The sequence below is a fragment of the Heterocephalus glaber genome, unplaced genomic scaffold (assembly GCF_053883595.1).
Source record: "Heterocephalus glaber isolate CG9 unplaced genomic scaffold, H.glaber_assembly_v1.0 deba00001613, whole genome shotgun sequence".
Taxonomy (NCBI): domain Eukaryota; kingdom Metazoa; phylum Chordata; class Mammalia; order Rodentia; family Bathyergidae; genus Heterocephalus; species Heterocephalus glaber.
The window spans coordinates 37,670,193-37,693,468 of NW_028258384.1; the positions used below are offsets into that span (position 1 = coordinate 37,670,193).

The 23,276-nt window shown below is 38.8% G+C and overlaps 1 protein-coding gene across 7 annotated transcripts in view; it reads right to left on the reverse strand.

The window, feature by feature from the left end:
• The window catches only part of Chrdl1 (chordin like 1), a 134,127-nt gene that overhangs the window by 81,291 nt on the left and 29,560 nt on the right, over positions 1-23,276 (reverse strand). For all 7 annotated transcript variants that reach the window (XM_087196760.1, XM_004861434.3, XM_004861433.3 and 4 more), the window contains exon 4: positions 21,772-21,865. In XM_087196760.1, the coding sequence (XP_087052886.1) occupies positions 21,772-21,865 (94 nt within the window). The remainder of the gene's footprint in view (positions 1-21,771; positions 21,866-23,276) is intronic.

Sequence of the window (23,276 nt, forward strand, 5' to 3'; positions counted from 1 at the left end):
TTAATAATTAATATTTATAGTCTCATGCTTATGGTGAGCAGACGCTGTGCTCAAGACTTCAAGTTCATGTTCATTAGCTCTTTTCTCCCTACACCCAACGTCTGAGGTAGGTATTGCTGTTATCTTCCAATATAGATGAAGAAACTAAAGCCAGAACTGGAACCAAGGTCTTTGATCCCAAAAGTGGAGTTACATTCTATTGCTCTAGGGATAGAGGTTGCATTATCTGAAAGTATAGCTAGGATAAAATAGTCACCTACAAAAAAATCTATTCTATCACTTCCTAAATACTTCCCATTGTTTCCTCTGAAAAGGAAAACAATCACTCAAACACAGGTACATAGATGGTCCAAAAAATACAGGGGAGCTGACTGAAAAGAAGAATTTGACCACCTCTCCTCATTTTACTCTTAAATGTTTGGGGATAAGGAAGGAGAGGAAAAAGAGGCTATCACTTTGGGCTGTCGAAGCAAGGAATGTTAAACAATTACAGGTGATCTTACCAGTTACTAAGCCAATGGAATAATCTTGAAACTGAACAGTTCTCTTTATGGAGCTTGAAAATGGTGTCTGTAGACCACAAACCCTCTACTTATAAGTGTGTTATAGGGATCATTAGCATTAGTGTCACCTGAGAGCTAGACAGAAATCCAGAACCTCATATTTCTACATCAGGCCTACAGAATTATTATCCATACTTCTATAAGTTACCCAGTGATACACGTGAATGCTCAAGTTTAAGAAGTACAGTGCTAGTTTAGGGCTTCTGGTTTTAGTGTTCATCTTATTCTAAACCTTCAGCAATGCCCTAAAAAAAGAATAAGCTTCTCAAATATTAGTAAGTACTGAGAAGTCTTTCACTCCCAGTTCTTCATAAAAACATGTGTTGTTTCACGCCGCTTCAATATAAGCCCCCACTGAGGTCTAAATGCAAGAAATATTAGGATTGAGCTTCCTACCACCCATAGCCTTTGCCTCTAATTCCCATGTCTATGGGAAATAGTCAAATACAGTTATTTATAGGGTCGTGGAAAAGTAAAGGTATATATTCAATATAATAGGGCCAGGGATGTAGCTCAGTGGCTCTGTGCCTGCCTGGTAAGTGCAAGGTCCTGAGGTTGATCCTTGGTATCAAATAAATAAATAAATAAATAATAATAAAAGCACTTTAGGACTATAGCAGTAGTTCTAAACAAAGGTCAATTTTTTCCACAGGAGACATCTGGCAGTGTTTAAGACACTTTTGGTTATCACTTGTGGGGGAGGGGAACTTACTGGCATCTCATGGGTAGAGGCAAGAGAAACTGGTAAATATCTTATGATACATAGTACTGCCCCCTCACAACAATTATCTGGTCCTAAGGTAGCTTAGAAACCCTGTACTAGAAGGAAATAATAGTTACCAATGATCTGATCTCTAAATTTTAAAACTGCAGCTAAAGAGAAGGGGAACCTGAAATGACTTTCTCTATTCTAACAGCCTTAGGTTAGACACCAAAGCTCTAGTTGCTCCTGAAGGAGTGATGTCCTCTTTTGAGCTGTGAACGGTCCTTTCACCCAAAATTCTTCTCCAAAGCTATACCATGTAAAACTAACTGGTTAAAAAGTTACATTACACACACAAATATCATTTTCACAAGTGCCAATCTTCAAGCCTAGCATTAAATAAAACAAAAAGAAACAATACATACATTTTCTCATTTCTTCAACCATACCATGAAGTGATTAAAAATAAAAATAGAAAATAATCTGAACCAATAAGTACCTAAAAGAAATACCAGTCAGGCATGGTGCTGCATGCCTGTAATCCAAGCTCTCTGGGAGGCTGAGGCAGGAGGACCACAAATTCAAGCTCAGCCTGGGCAACCAACCCAGTGACTTAGCAAGAGCCTGTATCAAAATAAAAATTTTAAAAGGGGATTAGAATATAGGTCAGTGTGAAGGCTCTGAATGCAATCCCCAGTAATAGCAAAGGAAAAAAAAGGGAAATACCAATCAATAGGGTTAATGTAATTGTTATATATAAGTGTCAAAGCACTCTGACTGCCTTGCTGTCCACGGCAAAGCAGGAGAGATTAGTTATACAGTTCCCATTTTAATCGCTTCTTCAACTTTCTAAGAGTGGTTCATAAATGGTTTGAGATTCAGAATGAATTGCCCAGGATCACTAATTATTATTTTAATGAATGCTAGGACTCACATCCCTCCCAAGCCTCTGTCAGTGAGAACATAAGTAGCCTTAGGTTCAGAGGCCAAGTGAAGTACAAAGCAAACTATGAAATTTCAGGGCATTGCACTTACCACATCTCTACTTATAAAACAAGGCCTCTAAAGAAAAGACTAGTCTCTTTTTTTTACAGTTTTATTTTTATTGGTACTAGTCTCTTACTTCACCAAGTCTTACAATGCTCCATAAGTGGCAACATTTCAATATTGAGAGTATGAGGACTTTGAGCTAAGACTCAGCTAGTTTGAACCCTTCCTACAAAGAATCACCCTTGCTTATTAACATATTATACAGTAGTATAGTATTGTGTGATCATCAATCCCATTTTGAAAATCAGCTCCATTTCACAGCCTCTCGCAATTAGATGGAGCCATGTAAATGAGTTCAGTCAATTCCATGCAGTGAGAAATGATGTGCATGCCTTTAAAGCCTGACCTGGAAAAACTGCTGCACAACTCTCTATTAACTCTTTGTCTTCCCCAGACTGAGGACCACATGCAGAAGATTCAGTGAAAGAGTCTGGGGCCCTATAGGAAAGTAATGCCACTGAAGTGAAAGGGGCCTGGCTCCCTGAATGCTCCTATACTTTCTACCTTTCACTTTTTAATATCCTTCTCCCACCTTGACAATTACTCTGCACAGCAGTAACGGCAAGAGTCAATGTGCCTAGAATTCACTCTCTGATTCAAATTCCCACTAAAAGTAAATCAAAGTGAAATCAAAACCAGAAACATGGGAGGTCCAATTGTTCTCAGGCTTGCTGCCCAATGGCAATCAATCCTTGGATCCAATGGCATGTAGGACCTGGCTCAGAGGCCTGACTTCATGTTTATGGCTGGTCGACACAGCATTTTAAGGAATGATTAGTGTCCCAAAGGTCTAGTCCCTAAGCTATGTTCCCATGTGTCAATGTCAATGACAAGCACAGCTAAGAAAAGCCAGGCAGCATTAGGCAAAAGACACAATCTGACCAGATAATCAAAAGGCTAGGAAAGGAAGGACATGAAGAAGAAACTTGCAGAAGGGTTCTTTGATTGTGTTTGTCATTAGGGCTGTTCATCAATATTCTACTTGTCCCTGTCCAGGGAGGGACATGGTAGCACTGTATCTTCCTGTCCCCTAGAAGTAAAGTCATGACTATGTAATGTGTTCTCACCAGTGACATGAGCAAAAGTAATCTGTGTCCTTTTAGGTAGAGGATTTAAGAGCCAAGGTACTGCCTGTTGTGTTCCCTTTCCATAGCACTGGAACTAATTCCAGATGGCCAAGCTCTGTCACCCGAGGTCCCTGAAAAGAAGGATGTGTCAACCTGAGAGGGACATAGAGTATGAATAAGAAATAAACCATTATTGTATCCTAAGCTTTGTAGGTTGTGAATGCATTATAATTCAGTTAATTTTAATTATTACAGGGTATCAAATACTTGATGAGGAGTGGAGTTTGATGTTCAAAGTGGAAAAGATGAAAATACTCCTATAATTTCTATATCTCCTCTGAAAAAGAACTGAGACTAACAGGAGTCTCTTCCCCAAAGTGATAACTACAGGCATTCCAGCAGTTACTGTGTTATGTTATGTTTGTTATGTTATGTTATGTTATGCTATGTTATGTCTAGAACAGAGTTTTGTGAGCCAAATCTGACCTGTGATTTGTTTTTGCAGGCTTTTTTGGAGATAGGGAAGCAAAAGAAGCCTTAATACAAATGACTTCTATCAAGCACATCATTAAACTTGTTGTTTATACCGCAATCTCTGGTATCAGGATGGGGACAGGATCTGAAAAAAGGATATACACCATGTATGTCAGGATTAGTGAACCTGACAGTCCTCAGCATAACTCAGTGGAAAGTTGCTTAACTGCTTGCTCAAAATGATTCATTGCCCAAAGTCCATGGCAAGTCAGATTCTTAGGCTAAGGAACTGGTATGGTTTGTCTACCTCCCTGAACTTAGCACAGGGCAAGCAGGCAGGCACTAAGTAAGGAAGCAGGCTCTTGGAGGGTCTGACGAAAGTCTTGGCCTGCTGGACGTTGCCTCTGCTGTGGCTACTGGCTGCCCTCCAGGGGTGGGGGTGCACATGGCGTGGCTGGAATGCAAGGATTCCTGGACTGGCTTAGCAGACACTCTATTGGCTTGGTGTTCTATATGCTCCAAAGACTTTCTCCACTGTCCTTGCCATCCAATAATTATACGTAGGCTAGAGATTTTTGGTGCTGGGTGGGTCCCTGGAAGCTTTCTATCTCTGTACCAGATCATTCCTTCATTAGGTGGTATCAGCAAATGAACTGGGCATTCCACTGTGGATGAGACACAAGCTGTTTGCCTCCTTGCCTCAGCCTGGCTCTTGGCAGAGCCGCCTCGAGGAGCCAGCTGCCTGGCTGAAATTCAACCTTTGGTGGCTGTTAACAGATTTTGCATCAATTCAGCTATTGCTGAGTTATTGTTGGTTGGCCATGAGTTGAGGGCAAGGGGCTGGAATGGTAAAAAGAGAGGAGAAAGAAAATGAAAGAGCATTTTACTTGGACCTATGAAATGAATAATTTTTCTTTTTAGCAGTTGATTAGGAGATTAATTTGGACTAGGTGTTTTTTCTCATTTTCTAAGGTGACCAAGAGGCTATGCCCCCCAAGCCCTACCTGTAGTATCGTTATGTTTAAATTACTGTGGAAAGGTAGAAAAGGGAGGGAGTTATGTGTTGTCCCTGGTTCCCATAAAGTCTAGAGAATTCACAACACAGAGAAAACCAGAACCAAATTGCTACATCATTTTCACTAGCCTGTTGGGCAGCTAGCCAGAATTCTCCAACTTAGGCTTTACCACTTACATGGGCCATAGTCACATTCACAGAGGCGACATCTCCCTAGGCTGAGACAGCCTGAGTAATGATCAACTCAAAGGAACTGAGGCAGAAACAAGTTTCTTGAAAAATACAACATAAAAGATAACAGGCAACAGGAGAGCCTTAGAAAATTAATTCACTCCATAAACATTTGTTCCGAGCCTACTTTGTGCCTTGGCACATGAGATAAATATAGACTCGGGCTCCAAATTGTTTCCAAATGTCAGGGGTGAATCTTAGTTATAAGGAGTAAAGATAGTGAACAGGAGGAGGGTATTTAACTCTTTTAAATCTTGTTTTCCAGGGAGATGTAGTAGAAGCACAACCCAAGAGGCAGAGTGATCTGGGTGCAGGCTCATCTAATGTTACTAAGCACTGTGGCTTCAGGTAAGTGATTTCTCAAATGTGGGGATGAGGAGCCAGACAAAATTTCTCTTTAAAGTATAATTTTCTGTTGCTGTAGAATATATGATCCCTGCCCACAAGGAGTTTACAATCAATTTGCAAGACACTGAACAAGTGGATAGAAGGTACAAAATTGAATTCAGCGTTAAGTAAAATGAAGCACAAAAGTATCCAACAAATGGGAGAGCTGTGCCTTACATTCCAGTCACCACTATTCACATGTCCATTTACACTTAAACTATTTAATATGAAATACAATTTAAAATGCACTCCTCCTGTCTCACAGCAGTCACACTTCAAGTGTGCAACAGTCACAGCACAAGAGGGTAATGTAATAGAGTACACATAAAGTCTGTTTTCATCATTGCACAAGTCCTGTTGGACGGCATGGTAAAGATAGCATGTACCAAAGATGTCTAGAGAACACAGAACTTCCCACCATGAGCCTCCTAAACCTGGTCTCATGGTGGCTATTGAGCTGTGACCAATGCCTGGCCTCTGAGATGGTGGTGGACTCTGTTTCTGGTCATGATTCCTGCCCTGTTCAGGCAGCTGAGAAGCTCCACAACTTCCCTTTGTCTCTGTTCCTCTGATCTTTCCCATGCTATCCACCCCGTCATGAAAAATTCCCTTTTAAGCAGATCTATGAATAATCTAGATAATCCAGGAATTCACGCATCATTTAGAATTCCCTTGGCTATTTGCTCAAGAGATATTGCAGGCAAAGTACCACAAACACCAAATGAACTGATCAATGAAAGTCAGCCTTATACTTATTAGTCCGGAGAAGCAAGTATGTCCAGGAATGAGGAGAAAGTACTTATATACTCTCCCTCAGCAGCACTATTAATAACATGGAAAAAAATATCCAATGTCATCCTGAGATTGATTTCAAATGAAAACAAAGCAAATAAAGGAAACCAAAGCAAAAGAACAGCAAGACAAGCACAAGGACTCCCTAGGGTCCCTCTAGCTTGTGAGATGGGTGTGTGTGAGAGTGTAAGAGTACATGTATTCAAGAGTGTACACGAGAGTCACATGTATGGGACTGGGGCTGGTGGATAAGTAGAACTGGAGGCTTTTGGGGTCAAATGAGCCTCTGACTTGGAAAAGGAGTCTCTCTTGCTTCTGGTGGGGGGAGAATGTAATTTTTGTCAAACAACTTCATGCCCAGTTCCTCTAAAGGGGGGCAGGGAGGATGGTGTCATAACACAGAGAGTGTTAATGGCTGCTATTTTAACAATCTAAACTTACTGCCCCAGGGCGCCAGTAGAAGCTAAACAGTCTTACTGCAAAGGATGCAATTTTTAAAAATCAAATAAATAGCTGAAGGCACACTCACACTGAACTTGTGCCCAACTCAGTGTCAATCAACAAGTTTCCATTGAATGCTGGACAAGCCAACTCTTCTTCCAAAGAGAACACAGAAAATATTGTAAGTTCAGTTTGGGGGCAGCTGGATGATCTTATGTATCCTGTCCTTTCCAGTTTTTTTTTCCTCCCTTCTTGCTCCTTCCTTCTCCAGTTAAGACTTTTGTTCCTTAACCAAGCCCCTCTGAAGTTAATTTCTTTCTAATGCATCTCCCTGGCTCTGGCCTGAGTGCTGTGGTTTTTCTATTTTGTGTTCCCATATATGAAGGCAGATTTGTTGACCTGTATCTCAAGGCAGACCCTTTTTGTTAAACAGCTGTCCACCTACCACATGTTCCAAAGTGGAGGCAAAGTACCCAAATGTACACAAAGTAATGTTATGGCTTCAAATGGAATGTCTACATTCTGATAAGCCAACATGCTGAAAAATTAAATTGTCCCAGTGTTAGGATGTGGGCCTAAGCACATATTTGAAACTAGCCAGATCCAGCCACTAAGTCTTAGCATAAAATCTTCATTTCCATTCTGGCCAGCATATTTGCACTATTCCACATGGACTCTGGCCCTGCACCCTGAAACAATTACAATAGCTGAAATTCATGGAGGGCATACAATGGGCCAGGTGTTGTATTAAGCCTTTATATATCTTAATTCAGTTGACCCTCACAACAGTCCTTTAGGGTAGGAACTATTATGATCCTATTTTACATACACACCTTCATACACATGTTCATGTCCACTCATATCCTCATCAAGTGTATGTGAAATGAATGAAGCCTATTTGCCCCATTTTAGTGCTCAGTTCTTCAAGATCCCCTCAGTCTTTCCCACTGACACCTGGAATTCTATCTTTAGTGAATTCTTATAGTTCACCATTGCTCCTTCTGCTGATAAACACCATAATTTTTAGGAAGGAGTGACTCAGCCTCATTCCTACTAGGTTTTAGTGACTACATGGCTAGAGAGAGGTAAGGATGGAAAAGACTGCAAGACAGGTAAGTAAGTGCAAGAAGATGTCTGGGAACATTAAAGACAAACTTCACCCACTTCCTACTTTTACAATGGGCTGGCTCTACAAAATAATATCTAACCATAGAATGTGCAAGGTCCCCTGAGACTGGGCCTCCATCACCTTGACCTTTCCAGCCTGCTTTCTATTACACAGACCACACTCAACTTCAGTCATAGGTCACACACATGCTTTTGCATGTACCCTCTCTTCCTTCTCCTCCTTCATCTGGCAAAGTTCCATTCATCTGTCAGAACCGAGTTCACATGTTGATTCCTCTCTCAGGCTTTGTCTAACTCTTGGCTCTTACAGATTGCCTCTCTTTTCTCCTCCCTCTACCTGTACAGATCTTGTCCACAGCTCTACTGGAGTATGCACTTCTACTTTAATGATCTTAATATGCCTGTTGACCCTACTAGACTGTGAGCTCCTTGAGACAGGGACCCTGAACATACTTGGGACCTTCTCCAAAGCCTGCACTTTGTAAATGTTTGTCTTTCTCAGCAGAGTTGCCACTGGAATTTTGTGGGGGACACTTCTTCACTGAATTGTGTTCCCACTCATTGTGGAATATTCAGCATCCTTATTTCTGCCCACTAAATGCCAATGACATTCCCTGTCATATTGTGTGATAACCAAAACAGTTCCAAAACTCTGGAGAAGGGAAGGGGCTGATCCTCCTTGGTTTGGAAGTAACATTACAGCAATAGCTATTTTCTCTAATCTTTGTGGTCTGAGAAGCTCCCTGAAGTAGTATCACACTGTGATCCTACAAGAGGTGATGACGACAAGCTCCAGCCAAAACATGAATTTGCAAGAAAGGAGGGACTAAAGCAGTTCTGGCTAGCAAACAGGTATTTTGGCAGCCTAATCAGCACACTACAGTACCCAACAGAGACTTCTACTCACTATTTTCATTACTGAGGAGGGGTGAGGGGTCAGACTGAACCAAAACAAAATTCCCTTCAGTTTTCAAGGCAGTGCAGAGATTTTTACCTTGTATGTATGTAAATGCATTCTCAGCATCATCCCATGCTTCTTCTAAGGGCTTGCTTGGCTTTGAGAAGCTCAGCATTTTGTACAGCATACTCACTAAATGCACCCCCAGGAATCTAATCAGAAGAAAATGAAAAGGCAAGGCAAAGGCAATGCCACTGATTTTGTGCCTTTTGCCAAATAGTCATTAAACTTGTCACTTATTTCCTTTAGTCCCTCTACATTATTTTGCCGAAGCTGGAGACACATGGTTGGTGTCTGGTTACATAGTGGCTATCATTGGGATCTGTGGGAACAAGTACCAAAATGATAAGGTTTCAGCTTTGCCCACAGTGCAGATATGCCTAGATGCAATCTGGGGACCCCAGATTTAGATTTATTCTTTCCACTACTGAACACTGTCTTACTTTTATATACGTAATTTACTTTTCAAAGCAACTTTCCACATCAACCTTTCTGTTCACTGTCAATGCAAACTTTAGGAAAAGGTAGGCATATCACTCATTCTACAAATTGAGAAAACAGGCACAAAGAGGCTAATCCACTCTGTGAATACCCTGCAGTAAACTTGGGGGAGAGCAGGGCTAGACTTCATCTGGCCCCGTGTCTTTTTCATCCTATGATAGCACAATCCAATACCAGTTTGGAGAGGGTATGCATAACCCATAGGACCAAAGTTCTCCCACCTTCCCACAAGAGGCCCTGATCAACTGGAATAGCTTGTAGCCCAATAGGACCTATGATCAGTGTGATCTAAGCCAGGAACTAAATGACTTCATCCTGATGTCAACAGACATTGCACACTGTAGGTTGGAGATCAAAGTCCCAAATTCTCCAAATGCCTTCTTACTAATTCCAAGGACCTACCTAGAGGACAGAGAGAAGAACCTTCTGTGGACTTTGGTTCTTCTCTGCTTGATACAAAAATAAATAATCAAATAAAGACTCACTCGAACACCAGGAAGACCAAAACAACACAAATAATTAGACAAATACAACAGGCTTACACAGCCAGATGCATATACAGACTCCTATGCTTGGTTGCAATCTTTCAAGGTCTTCTGAAAACCTTTGCCTTCAATCATAACCACTCCAAAAAAATGAAAATTTAATGTCATTAAAAGCATATACTGGGAAATATACATCCTGAAAACATAAATATACCATTGAACTGATTATAAAACAAACACACATGTGACCACCATGTAGATGCAGAGGGGCGTGGCTAGCATCCTCTCTCCCCACTGAAGGCCACCAACATGTTGACTTCTGTGGTAAGTAAACATTTCCTTGCCTGTCAGTGCAGTTTTTTCACTTTTAGGCAGATCCCTAAACAATATAATTTAATTTTGCCAGTTTTGAAACTTATGTTGCATATGTTTGAGCATTTTGCAACTTTTTACTTATCATTAAGCTTGAACTGTAAGATACTGACTTTTAAATGAAGAATACTACCCTTATGCCTGCCTAAAAGTACCTCCTTGGGCTGGGGATTTAGCTCAGTGGTTCCACCGCCTGTCTCGCAAGTACAAGGTCCCGAGTTCCATCCCCGTACCAAAAACAACAACAACAACAAAAAAAATAAAAGTACCTCCTTGTGACTAATTTTCTTATGCTGAAGCTCATTTCTGCCCATTCTCCCCTTCTGGAGACAGAAGAAACAAGTCATTTATCTTTCTGAAGCTTGTTGAAGTCTCTTCAGTCTTTCTTTCAACAGGTTCAGTAATTACAGTTTTCCTTCAACATTGCCTCATAGGTTTGATTCTCTAATCCTTTAATAATTTTTCTATAATAAAATCACATTGAATGGCTCCAGACATGACTTTTCTCACAAAGCAATCGCAGAGGAGGCCATTTTGGAAATGCACTTCTGCTGATAAAAGGAAACAATGATACATTTCTACCACTATAGATTTCTCCAAAATCAAATAACTAAAGCTGTTGATAATCTGCTCCTAATAGATGATGTTCTCTGACGTGCCTTGGGAAATATTTATAAAGAATGTGTCTGTCGTTCAAAACCCAGCATTTCAAAAATCATTAATGCTAGTTATTCCTTGTCATGCCTGTCATTTTGAGAGACAATGTGGGTACTAGAGTCTTTCTCATTCTATGAAACATGTGCTTTGAAAACCAAGAGTTGCTAGATTCCTCTAAGACCCCTTGATTTTTCTCCTGATGTCAGTTTCACGCTTCTATCATTAACCTCTTCTTAAACTTCTTCTCATCTCTCTTCCCCATTTAAAAAAACATATCACCATGGATGAACCTTGTGAAAAAAGTCAGTCACAGAAGGTTAAATACAGACCATGTTTCTATGTATATGAAGTACCTAGAGTACTCATATTCCTAGAAACAGAAAATTGATTGGCAGTTGTCAAACCTTGGGGGAAAGAGGAGTGAAGAGCTTGTGTTTAATGGGTATTTGAGGAGACAAAAAAGTTCTGAAGAGATGGTGGTGATGGTTTTACAGCAATGTGAAGACTTGATACCACTAAACCATACATTTAAAAATGGCTTAAATGGCTAATTTTATTGTATATATATTTTACCATGATAAAATAATAAAACTTTAAGAATAACAAGGGAGAAAGGGAGAAGAAAAACACAGATATGAAGAAAGCAAAGAGGAGAACCACATTTCCCTTACCTCCTCTTCTCAACCCTCATTTCTCTCCTATTAAAATAATAAATAAATACATCATATAAATATATAATGGTGAATGTGACTTTGATTTGGCCTTATATTTTGAGGGCATGATATTATGTACGTGGAGAAATCAAAGCTGTATGAATTGCTAAAGGAAAGAAAATAGAATTTTCAAGGACACTTATCTCCATGTTTGGAAAAAAAATCTCTACTCTTTTTCTCCCTCAATTAAAATAAAATACACCACCCTTCCCCCTCCCACTTAAGAAAGCAACTTGGATTTAGAGCCGTTTCTGAAAAGATGCAGTACTTATACTTCACAGCTTCTCTCCCATTCTAACAGTACAAATCTAGAAAACACTTTTCAAGTAGCCACACATATATTGCTGAACCACTACCCACTTTCTGGGTCTTAGCACGTATGTGGCAAAGGCAAGAGACAACAAACACAATAAGACATTTATAAAATAGATTATCTGGATCTCCAAAAATGAAGTCCTGTGAGGAGGTACATTTTTGGAACAGATTTGAATAACTGTCAACCTATGTCTGCCAGTTTCTAAAATCACTTTTGACAAATAGCTGATAGTGTAAAAATCTAAATACAAAAATCAATCGAATAAATTTACCTTAGTGGCCACAAATAATCTGGCATACCTTTTGGGTTGTAGTTATTTTGCATTCAAACCCTAAAGTGAAACCCTTTGACTAGGCAACAGATAGCAGAGATATTTGGTTACTTCAGGAACATACTGGCTTTAAATTAATAATCCCAAAGTAAAAAATTTGAGAGCTGGCAATTCGTCCTATAAACCACTATGTTTTCTGTGATGAAAAATAACTTACCGTTAATATTAGGGAAGATGCTTGCTGCTCTGCAGCACTGTAGAAAAGAGACAGCCTGACTCTCTAGGCTTCTCTTTCAGCCCCTGGCCCCACATAATGCTTCGAGGTACCCACCCTAACTCACATTTTTAGGATCTTTCCCCCAAACATCTGCCTCTTTCCTATACAACTAAACTGTACATTCTATATCCCGTATTCAAACTAAGTTAAAAAATGATTACTATAAGTTGAATTATCACTTTCAAAGATAGATGAATGAGTGTATCAGAAATCAAAGCCTACAAGAAAAAGATGAATTTGTAGTAATGACAATTTCAGGCATCTGCAACTTGGCAGGGAAGTGGGGTTGCAGGTAAACAAAGCTGACCTGATGTCTCAAAGGTTTTGGAATCAAAGGTCACAGGAAATCAAGGTAATAATCACCTCCTCTGCTTACTCAAGTAGAAATCCAGCCCTGGTCCAAGGGTTAACCCTGCCCCTAGGGTGAAAGCCCACTAAAGGACATTGTCCTAATCCTTCCCTTAAAATATCCTAGATGTGACTCTTATTTCAAACTAAGTTGAAAACAGACTAAGCTGAATAAACTGATTTTATTTCAAACTACGTTGATTGCTTTCCCCTTTGAGAGTTTCATTTGTTTATCAGCAGAAATTCCTGGGCTAATTCTGAGAAATGCCATTCATTTCTTGCCAACAAGTCATGAACAATGGGCGGGGTAGAAAGGGAAGCTCCCCATGGAGGGTCCTACTTTGCAGACCTAATAGCCAGGGGCTCTGAATGTGCAAGACAGCAGAAGATAAAGGCTTTAGGTGGGAGCTCTAGGAAAGCAGGGGAGGCAGGCCAGATGGACACATTACTGCAGGGTTAGTCCTGGGAAATGCCACACAGGCAAAATGTTTCCAGGATGCCTATACTCCCTATTATCAGAAACAAAGTTGTCATGCTTCCCACAGCCCTTGGCAGATTCACAGGGCCCTCTATTACAAGATCATACTCAGGACTGCTTTATGGGTTCTCCTGACCTCTTTTCTGTTTCCCTTGGGTCTTATTATAGTAGTGCATTCCCCAGGCTAAGCAATTATAATTAATGTGGTGCTTGTTTTAAATGTATGACACTCACTGCAGCCCTTATGAATCAGAATTTTTAGGGGGAAGCCTGGGACTAAGCATTTTATCAAATCCTCCAAGGTTACCCTTAAGCACATTAAAGTTTGAATAGCATTAGTTTGGGATCTCATGCAAAAATTACCTGCTACCCTAATGAACTTCTCCAAACTAAGATATTACATGTACCAAAAGCTTATTGCCAAAACATAAATAACTTCTGAGAATTGAGTGATATAATTCAACAATTCCTAAAACATACTAACAAACACTAATCCTGCAAAGTACTCTATAAAAATTAGACTTAAGGCTGAACAAGTTGGGAAAATACTGCATCCTATACTTGTCTGGTAGATTTCGAGTTTAATAATTATATATTAATATAGGAAAGGCCCTGAGAAGTCTTGCATCGAAAATACACTGTTTAAGTTTCTCTAATTCCAAAACTCTCAAATTTATTTGGCTATATAAATGTTTTCCCTAGTAAACTTTATTACCACCCCATAAAATTATATTCCTTGGAACCAACCTTGAGAAACACTATCTAAACCCAGAAAAGTGATTATAATGATGGAGGCTGTTGAATATAGAACACAAATGGAAGATTTTTTTCAGGACAAATGGGGGCCTCAATGAAGTGTTACTTTCTTCACCTTTGGTAAGGGCCAGCTTCACATAGTGGTCACTAAAAGAATAGAGAAATTAGAAGTTCTGCTTCATCATTATGGAAGCCTACATTTTTCCCTAAAAGGCTTATTTTTACACACAACTTGAGACGTCTGGCATAGTTCCAGAAATCACATTATTTTTTTTTTAAGTTACAAGATTTACCAGGGACAACAATCATGTCACCTGGCATGTAGACGTTGCATGCCACTTTCTTGGGGAAGGATTTAACCCTTAATATTCTATAAATTGTCCAAGGACAGAGTCTGAGGAAAAACAATGGAAACAAAGCATGGAAGACAGGTGAAGGGGTCTAAGACAACAGTCAGTAGAGCTATGCAGGGTTTGGTGATCAACGGTGAACATCTCTCCTTAAGACAAACCTTAGTAATAGTGTAAGAATAACAATACAAATAACAATATAGTAATGGTAATTAAGTAAAACCTCTGCTATCTAGAGACCAATATTCCAGAATCCTTAGGCCTTGGATAGCTTTGGATCCAGAAAAATGTTTTGGGGTGTGTTCGTTTGTTTGTTTAGGTGCTGGGGATTGAACACAGGGCCTTGCATAACTAGCCAAGTATTGTACCACTGAGCTATATCCCCAGCCCTTTTCATTTTATTTTGAGACAGTCCCATTAAATTGCCCAGACTGGCCTTGAACCTTCAATTCTCCTGCTTCAGCCTACTATGTAGCTGAGATTACAGGCATATATCTGGGTAAAGAGGTTTTTTTTTCTTTTTTTTTTATCTTTAAGAACACCAGTCTTTTGCAGGTAAAGAAAGACATGGGTCCTAACTGATCATCTTGCGTATTATAGCTCCAGTCATCTCCTTAATACAGAAAAAGGAATGCTAATTAGCTGTTATTGTGAAAACTAATTGACCTTTTCAGTAAACTCCAAAAAGCAAGTGAATACAGAATTCAGAAAGAAGCAAAAAAGAGAGGAGAAACTAGACATGGATGATAGCAACAGTAGCAAATCAGCAGCAGTCGTAATGATAGTAGGCAGCAAATGAACCAGAAGATGGAGGAGTCTTAAAATTTTGGAGGAATTCTTCAATAAGTTAAACATAGAATTACCATATGACCAAGAAATTCCACTCCTAGTTATATACCCACCGTTGGACAATGCCACCTAAGAACTTGTACCCACATTTTCACAGCAGTATCAAAAGTTAGAACCACCCAAATGCCATTAACTGTTGAAACAATAAATGAAGTAGTATAGACATATAATGGAATATGACTTAGCTATAAAAAATAATGAAGTATGGGCTGGGGATTTAGCTCAGTGATGCTGCCACCTGCCTCTCAAGTGCAAGGTCCCAAGTTAGATCCCCGGTACCAAAAAAAAAAAATGAAGTATTGGCTTATGCTACACAATGGATAAGAGCTTTACAAACATTACGCTAAGTTAAAGAAGCCAAAAGCAGAAGCCCATTCACTGTACAATTCCATAGGTGAAATCCAGAATAGGTAAATCTACAGAGACGTAAAGTAGATTCGTGGCCACAAGAAGCTAGGGAGACAGGAAAATGAGAAGTGATTATATATTGTGCACAGAGTTTCTTTTGGGGGCTGTGAAAAATTTCAGGAAGTAAATTAGTGGTAATGGTTGCACATGTCATAAATTTTCTTAATGCCCTTGAATTGTATACTTTTAAATGATAATTTTAAGTAAGGTGTGTATTTTACCACAATAAAATAAATAAATTGACGCTTGAACTTCTGCCCTTAAAAACAACAGAAGGAACAAAAAGGACTTCTCTCTTGATTAGTGTATGATTAGACCTAGATTCTGATTTATATAAATGTATAGGATGGGAAGAAAATAGGAAAAAATGAACAAGTTCAGTACTGAAAGACAAAAAATCATATTGAGAGTAGCCAAGTGAGTTTTAATCCTCTCTCTAAATTATCCAAGACCAAACAACCTGCCAGGTCATATGCTTTTTTACAGCAGGTATTTACACAAATATAATGCTGTGCATATGTGTGTTAAATAAGGGAATGATATTGGTATAAAAGAGAAATTGCCTTCATTCATTCATGATTTTTCCCAGCAAATTAATATTCTACATGACTAACTGACAATAGGTAAATTTGCCAAGTACACTAATGCTACTGAAATTTGCAAGCCATGAAGAGATACAGTACTCTGTCCTATTCCCAATCACCCTTCATTCTTTCTCCTGGATCAATCTGGCCACATAGTCTGACTTTTAAGTGCTTATTACATTATTATTCCTCATATTTGTGCATTTTTCTCTTGTCTCTAGAGCACAGATCCTTTAATTGATTCTTTGTCTCTAGAGCATCAATCCTTTCTTACACCTTCTTCCTTCAAGCCAATGATTTCAAAATGTGAAATTTGTATATCCTATAATATTATTTATTTATTTCAAATGTAAGATATCTTTTTCAACTGTACTTGTTTTTTATTAGTAAAAGGGGAAAGATTGATACAATCTGAAGAGAAACCAGAGTATGTTTTAGAACTGTTTTGTTAGCATTCTGCTTATAAATTTTCATAAGTTTTGACTGGTTTTCTCCAATTTTGTTTTTTTTTCCTTAACCCTTGTTATTTTTCAGTGTACAATTTTGCAGAATCTGAGAGTTTTCAGAAATGTACATATTACACTATGGCAAAAATGCCTGGATTTGCTAGCTCCCTCACAACCCAACTATTGTCAACAAAGAAATGACATGGGGCTTCTTGCCTTCTTCTTATAGGAGTGCACTGCATCACTCAAAAAGTCATTTCCTTACACTATGTGGAACTTAAAATACTGGTGTGAGGGGTTCCTCTTTTGGAAAAACCACTCGCGAAACCTCTCTTGGCAAAATCATTGTTACTTTCCCTCTTAAAAACACATAGAGCCAAACTGTTTCACACCTAGCTGAAAGAAAACACTGTGGATTAGGTCTTTGGTAACCAAATCAAATCAGTTATTTTGGCAATTTTATAAGAGCTCTTTAATAACCCAGGAATGCTGAAATGCTTCCAAGGGAACCCAAATCCATTAATTCTGAAAAGCAAATTCTCAGTGGAATGACAATAAAAACAACCTTTTAGGTAATATCACAATTTAGGCTTTTAGGTCCATGGTCAGTATAAAAGCCTTCCTTTGGTGATTAAAAAAAAAATATATATACACATTCATTCTCTTGTCCTCCCTTTACCATTTCATTCCCCTAAAAGGTAAGATAGAGAAATTATTTCTACATATTTCTCATTTATAGGGACCACATTAAAGTCTGACTTAGTGATTAGGGAATTTAGTGACTGTAACAACTATTGTGCAGTTTTCACTGCTATTAAAAATGTTCAAGATTCCATGGAGCACCAGCTTCTTTAAGCCCAGTAGAGCCCTGTGATCTGTGACCAAGACAGCCTTTGCCATGAAGACTTGTACAATGCTGCTGAAAAGAAAAGTTCACTTGCTGTTCATGGGAATCAGTATACATTTCTCTCTGGTAATTCTAGAAAAGTAATTAGCATACTCTGATTTCCACGGTTTAGCAGGAGACAACATCAATTACATGTGCAATCACTACAAAATTCAACGACAAGCAGTTTAGGAAGTAAGATCCATGGGAAAAATAGAAAGACCTCTAAGTATGTTGGGGAGGGCCCTCTCAGCAAGTTTGTCACTATTTAGGTGAATGCTCCCCTATGTTATACTGCTGTAAAAGAGTATGTAAAATCATTACTTGAAATATACTGCTTATTTGTTTTCTCTTTTTGATATACAGTTTGTTCATCACCTTGGCATTAAATATTCTATTTTTGAAAGAGGACATTTTCATTACAGTGTGTTTTATTGGATTAAGACATAAAACCAAAGCCCCTTCCTTTGACCAAACATTCCTGTGGCCCCAAAGGCATGAGTTTCTTCATGCTTAATCACTGGGATGGAAGGAATACAGAGGAGTCATCACAATCACTGCCCTGTCTCAAAGTGAGACTGTGCCAACTCTATCTTAGATGGGTAGGTAAATTTTATTTCTAGAAATTCAGTAAAGAAACTAAAATACTCCTTAGTCATTTATTGTAGGATTTAACAGCAACTGTTTTCCAAGGTTCTTCTTTGCATAAAACTACATTCCTCTGTGTAATGTTTTAAACCTATTTGCTTTTGTTTTATCTTCAATAGAAAGAAAGAATAGCTGGTTGCATTCTGGTTCAATATGGCAAACAGGGCATGTGAAAAATCTCCCTGTCCTTTTCAAAATAAAGCAAAGCAATTAACATGTGAAACTAGAAAAACAAATATATGAAACTTGAAAATCAAAAAATCATAAAAGCAATATGAAACTGTATGTAGAAGAAAACATAGGAGTAAAGTACAGGAATATATGGGCCAAAGACATATGTTCCATTGGTAGCTGAAACTAGATACAAATATTAAGTGCTAAACAGCTAAGGAGGAACTACAGACTATAATCAGTTTCCTGTGTGAAGCTGCTGCTATGATACTTTGGATCTTGAGTGTCTCCCAAGTGTTCATGTATTGAAGGTTTGGCTGCCAGCCTATGGTTCTACTGAGAGGTGGTGGAAATTTTAGGAAGTGAGGCCTAGTGGAGGAAAGTTAAGTCGATGGAGAGATGCCCTCAAAGGAACCTCTGAAACACTAAGCCAAAGTAAACTTTTCCTTTTTAAATTTGATTTTCTCAGGTATTTTGTCATAGCAAGAGAAAGCTGACTAACACATCTGGAACCAGGATCAGATATAAGAAGGAGCTGACATAGTACTGCTCACCCAAAGCTGTTCCCTAAAATGTCCAAGGTAGACGGCTGTAGTTGAGGTCCCAGTCAGAGACTCAACACTGCACAAGAAAATAGAGGTAGAAACAGACCACCCAGGCATGAGGTGCTCAAGCTGAGACACAAACACATGACCTGCTTTAGAGTTAAGCAAGCTATAAGGCCTGAAGCAACCATTATATAAGGAAGAAAGGGCTTATGAAAGATAAAATCTCTATGGGTAATGAACGTTTCAAGCAAAAACTAGAAATAAAAGAATATATTAGTACTAAGAAAATCTGTCAGGCAGCCCCAAAAGGTCAGAAATTACCTCTAAAAATATAATAGTTGAAAAATCTAAAGTGTACATTAAATGAATTTCAAATACTATACTTTAAAGAAATACAAAATCCCAATAAATAATAAAAAGGAATTACAAAATAGTAACATGTAGTAACATTTTTAAAATGATTTGAGAATGTGGAGGAATATATAGTTAAGTAAGATAAGAGAAACAAACCAAATCCAACAGATGGCCTAAATAGTGTGTGTGAAAAGAATTTGCAAATTGGAGAATACAGAGTATATCAAGATGTTAAAAATGAAAGAGATATTAAGAAACATAAAGGATACATGAAATGGAAGCTACATCAAAGACAATTTTGAAAATGAGAAGAAAGAAGAGGAAAAGTTAGTTTTCACAAAAATAATGACTAAAATTGAAGAGAAATTGAAGTACATTGGCTGAAAAAATCATAAGGAAGCTAAAGAAACATAAATCACACATTTATACCTTTCTTTGTTCGCATCAAAGAAAAAGCAAAAACTTTAAAAGCTAGAAGGGAAAATAAAAGGACCTGCAAAAGAAGCATTATCTAAGAGCTGACTTCTTAACCACAAAGAAAAATAACAAACCATTTAGTAATATTTTCAAAGTGCTGATGAAAAATGAACTTGCACTCGTAATTTTATGCTCATCTATATTATCTTTCAAAAATGAAGGCAAAATAAGACATTTTTGGATATAAGGATAAGAACTTTTGTACCACTATCTATAGAAAGAGCTTGCATAATTAATCAGTAGAAAATTGGTTAAGAGAGAGACTGGTTAAGAGAGAAAACTCACAAAGAAAACTGTAAGAGTACAAAGAAAAAAAGAAAAGCTTATTTCTATACTCCATTAAAAATGATGTTATTTCTTTCAATTTTTTCTCCCTGGATCTTATGACCTCAATTATTTTAAAGTTTCTTTTCCTCTTAAAATAGCTGCTAGCTTATAATTTCTCCTTTTCTCAAAACCTGCTTCGTACCAGTTGCTTTCTAGGTGACAGCCCTATTCCATTCTATGCTCTTTTGCCCTATGCTATACATCAGGGTCATGCCTCAACCTTCTTCTCAGGGAAAAACAATCTCTACATAGTGCTTTAGATAAGTTCCTACAAAATTAGACAACTTTTGAAGACTTCTGCAAAAGAATGCTTTTATAAATCTGTTCAAGAGGCTACCTAGCAGGTTAAAAAATAAAGTGCTGTAAAGAAGCCATTTTTTTTTTTTTAGAAATACTGCTTCCATTCATCACAGCCCCTCATTATACCAAATCCTTGGAATTCAGTTTAAGTGAAAGCAATTAAACACATACAATAATAATAAACCTCATGTAGGACTTTATTCCGAAACAATTTTAGCTTGGTCATATACTAAGGCAATTTTTTACATCTTAAAACATATACTATATCATAATCAGTACTGAGAATGATAAATCTGTGATATGGTGTCATCTCTTGCTACCTGGGAAAGAATAGCCTCTGTTCATTAGTGTGTATTTACTGATGTAGGAAAGTATACTTTATAAAGGAATGCAAACAGGAATATCAATTAAGGAATAGCAATAAAGCTACAGATCCACTGAAAGAATTTACATCTATACATAGTTACGCCAAAAACTGAAATCAATTTCAAAGGGTTCTTTGACTCCCTAAAGTCCACCGAGACACCTTAACTTAAGAATTTCAGTCACAGAGGAAAACAGAATTGACTTCCAAGATGACAAGGCTTCTACTTGGCAGATCCCGAGACTGTCACATAGCTTTTCCTAGGACTGCCTTTGAGCCCACAGGTATTTTCTGAATCAATCCATGTTCTATGCCTTTGCTGAGGGAATCGGACTATAGTCAGATGTGAACAAAGTGTCATTGAGTGAGTCCCTGCCTCAGAAAAATACCCTAACCACAAATCATGAAAGTAGATCTAACAGCCTTGTGAAAAACTCTCTGCTTGGCTCTCCCCAGAGTTGCTCTTTAACAATGTGTACATAATAACTGTGCAGACTGGAGGAGGGGACTATTCAGCAGGCTGTCATAAACCTCACTTGTTCAGCTCCTTTGATTTATGAACAATCCCTCATCATTCTGAAGCTATGCTTGGAAGGAATTCTGGCACTAATTGCACAGGACACGTGCCGCAATGCTACAATTCCCCTGGTGCCCATGGCCATGGCAGGAAGAAGCTGTTTATGGCAGAAAATATCTGGGCTATTCCCATTCTTCAGTTAGACATTTTTGGGGGGGCACCAGGGATCAAACTCAGGACTTTGTGCTTGTGAGGCAGGTGCCAGAATCACTGAGCTAAATCCCTGGCCCTCCCGTCCTTCAATTAACATGCCCCTTCAAATGATTAGAAGTCCAATGAAAATTTGTCATTGGGTACCCAGTAAGTTGTTAGAGCCTAGAATGTGTCCCAGTTGGGCTATAAACAGTAGGTAGAGGCCAGTTTGAGTTGCATAAAAGTGTCTTGTTGTTACTTCTGTCTGGAAGGTTCCATTCTGCAGAATTGAGGGAGATGGGTTGGGTTGGGTGAAGGGGGAAACACAAGAAACAGAGCTGGGAAAGAAAGAGGCAAACTGATTTACCTGGGCAGCGAGGGCAGCACAGATGTGGAACATGCACAGGGGAGAGGCAATGAAGATTTGGACATCTGACTCGGCTGCAAAGCACATTCCCATTCTAAAAGAGAGAGGGCACCAAGAAAAAAAAATAAATGTCTTTCAAAGGTCACTGGGATCATGCCATTTGGGGAAACAGTCATGCAAGCACTCACCCAGACAGTGAATAATACATTCCCAAGAAGTTGAATACAATCAGCATTTTCTTTCCTTTTCTCATCACTACAACCTCTGCTCAGTTCATTGATAGCTTACTGGCATATTTTTTAAGGCTAGTATCACTATTGCTCCAGTTTTAAAGCCTCCCATTAACTGTGGAGGGTTCTTCTGGCCTGGCTCTGTGGCATTTCTACCCTTCCCCAGTTCCAGTGGCATGTCATTTCCAAGAGCCTACTCTGATTTCATAATCACTTGCCCAATGCCATGGAAGGAAAGGGATAATAACCAATGGGTCTCCTGAACTTCTACCCAAAACCAGGTAAAGGTATTTTCCTAGCACGTAGATCCTACAGTCTATATAACTCTACCATGGTCCAGTAGACTGAGTGACTCCTCTACTCATTTCCCTTCTCAGCCAAAAATTTTCTGAGAACAGGCTAGAGTTGGGAATTGAGCTGATTAGCTGGTTTGCCTGGATGAGGCAACTGAGTCCCTGCCTGATTTAAAAATGACAAGATTCCTAGCTCTGAAAGCTCTTGGCCACTGTTAGAACAACAAAAGACTTTTAAAATACATTTTATATTTACATGTTCCCATTCATAATTCATTTGAGGCAAAGGCTACTTGTACTTGTCAGGCCATTGTGGGAGGAGAGGGTGGTGAAGAGGATGGAGAAAGGAAAGATGCCTTAGTGCATGAACTGTTGTCATTAGCATCATATTAAGATTTTCACTGCCTGGAACACATCAAAGCCTCCTCCCTAAGGGTTAGCTGTCCATCTCCAATGTGTTGGGTCAAGAATCTGAGAAAATTATGCCATACCAGGAAGTTAATCAGTCCCTAGATACTCTGTTAAACACACGCCCTCACCACTTAAAGGGACAGATTTCTTTTACCCAAATCAGAGTCACCATACCACAACCTTTTTTTTTCTTGTGTGCTTTCTAGAATAAATTTGTGGAATGCTGCATAGAGGATCTTTATGTGTCACACTCCTCAGAACCAAGTGGTATCATTTTGAGGAGAGATCACTGAAGTGTATCAGAAAACATACCTCCAGGCTGAGTTGTAAACTGAATCCCTAATGCTGTATAATAAATTGTATTCTAGAGTTAAGAGACTAATAATAGGCTGCCATCCCAAGCTCCTAGGGCACAGAAGATGAGCCGCGTGGGTGCAAGAAGTACGCCCCCCTCCGTGGAAATGAGAAGACACGTAAACAAGCCTAAAAAACAGACTTCTGGATCACCTACAGCAACCCCAAAGGGAAATGAGATGGAACAATCTGATACTCAACCACCTGGACTCTTTGA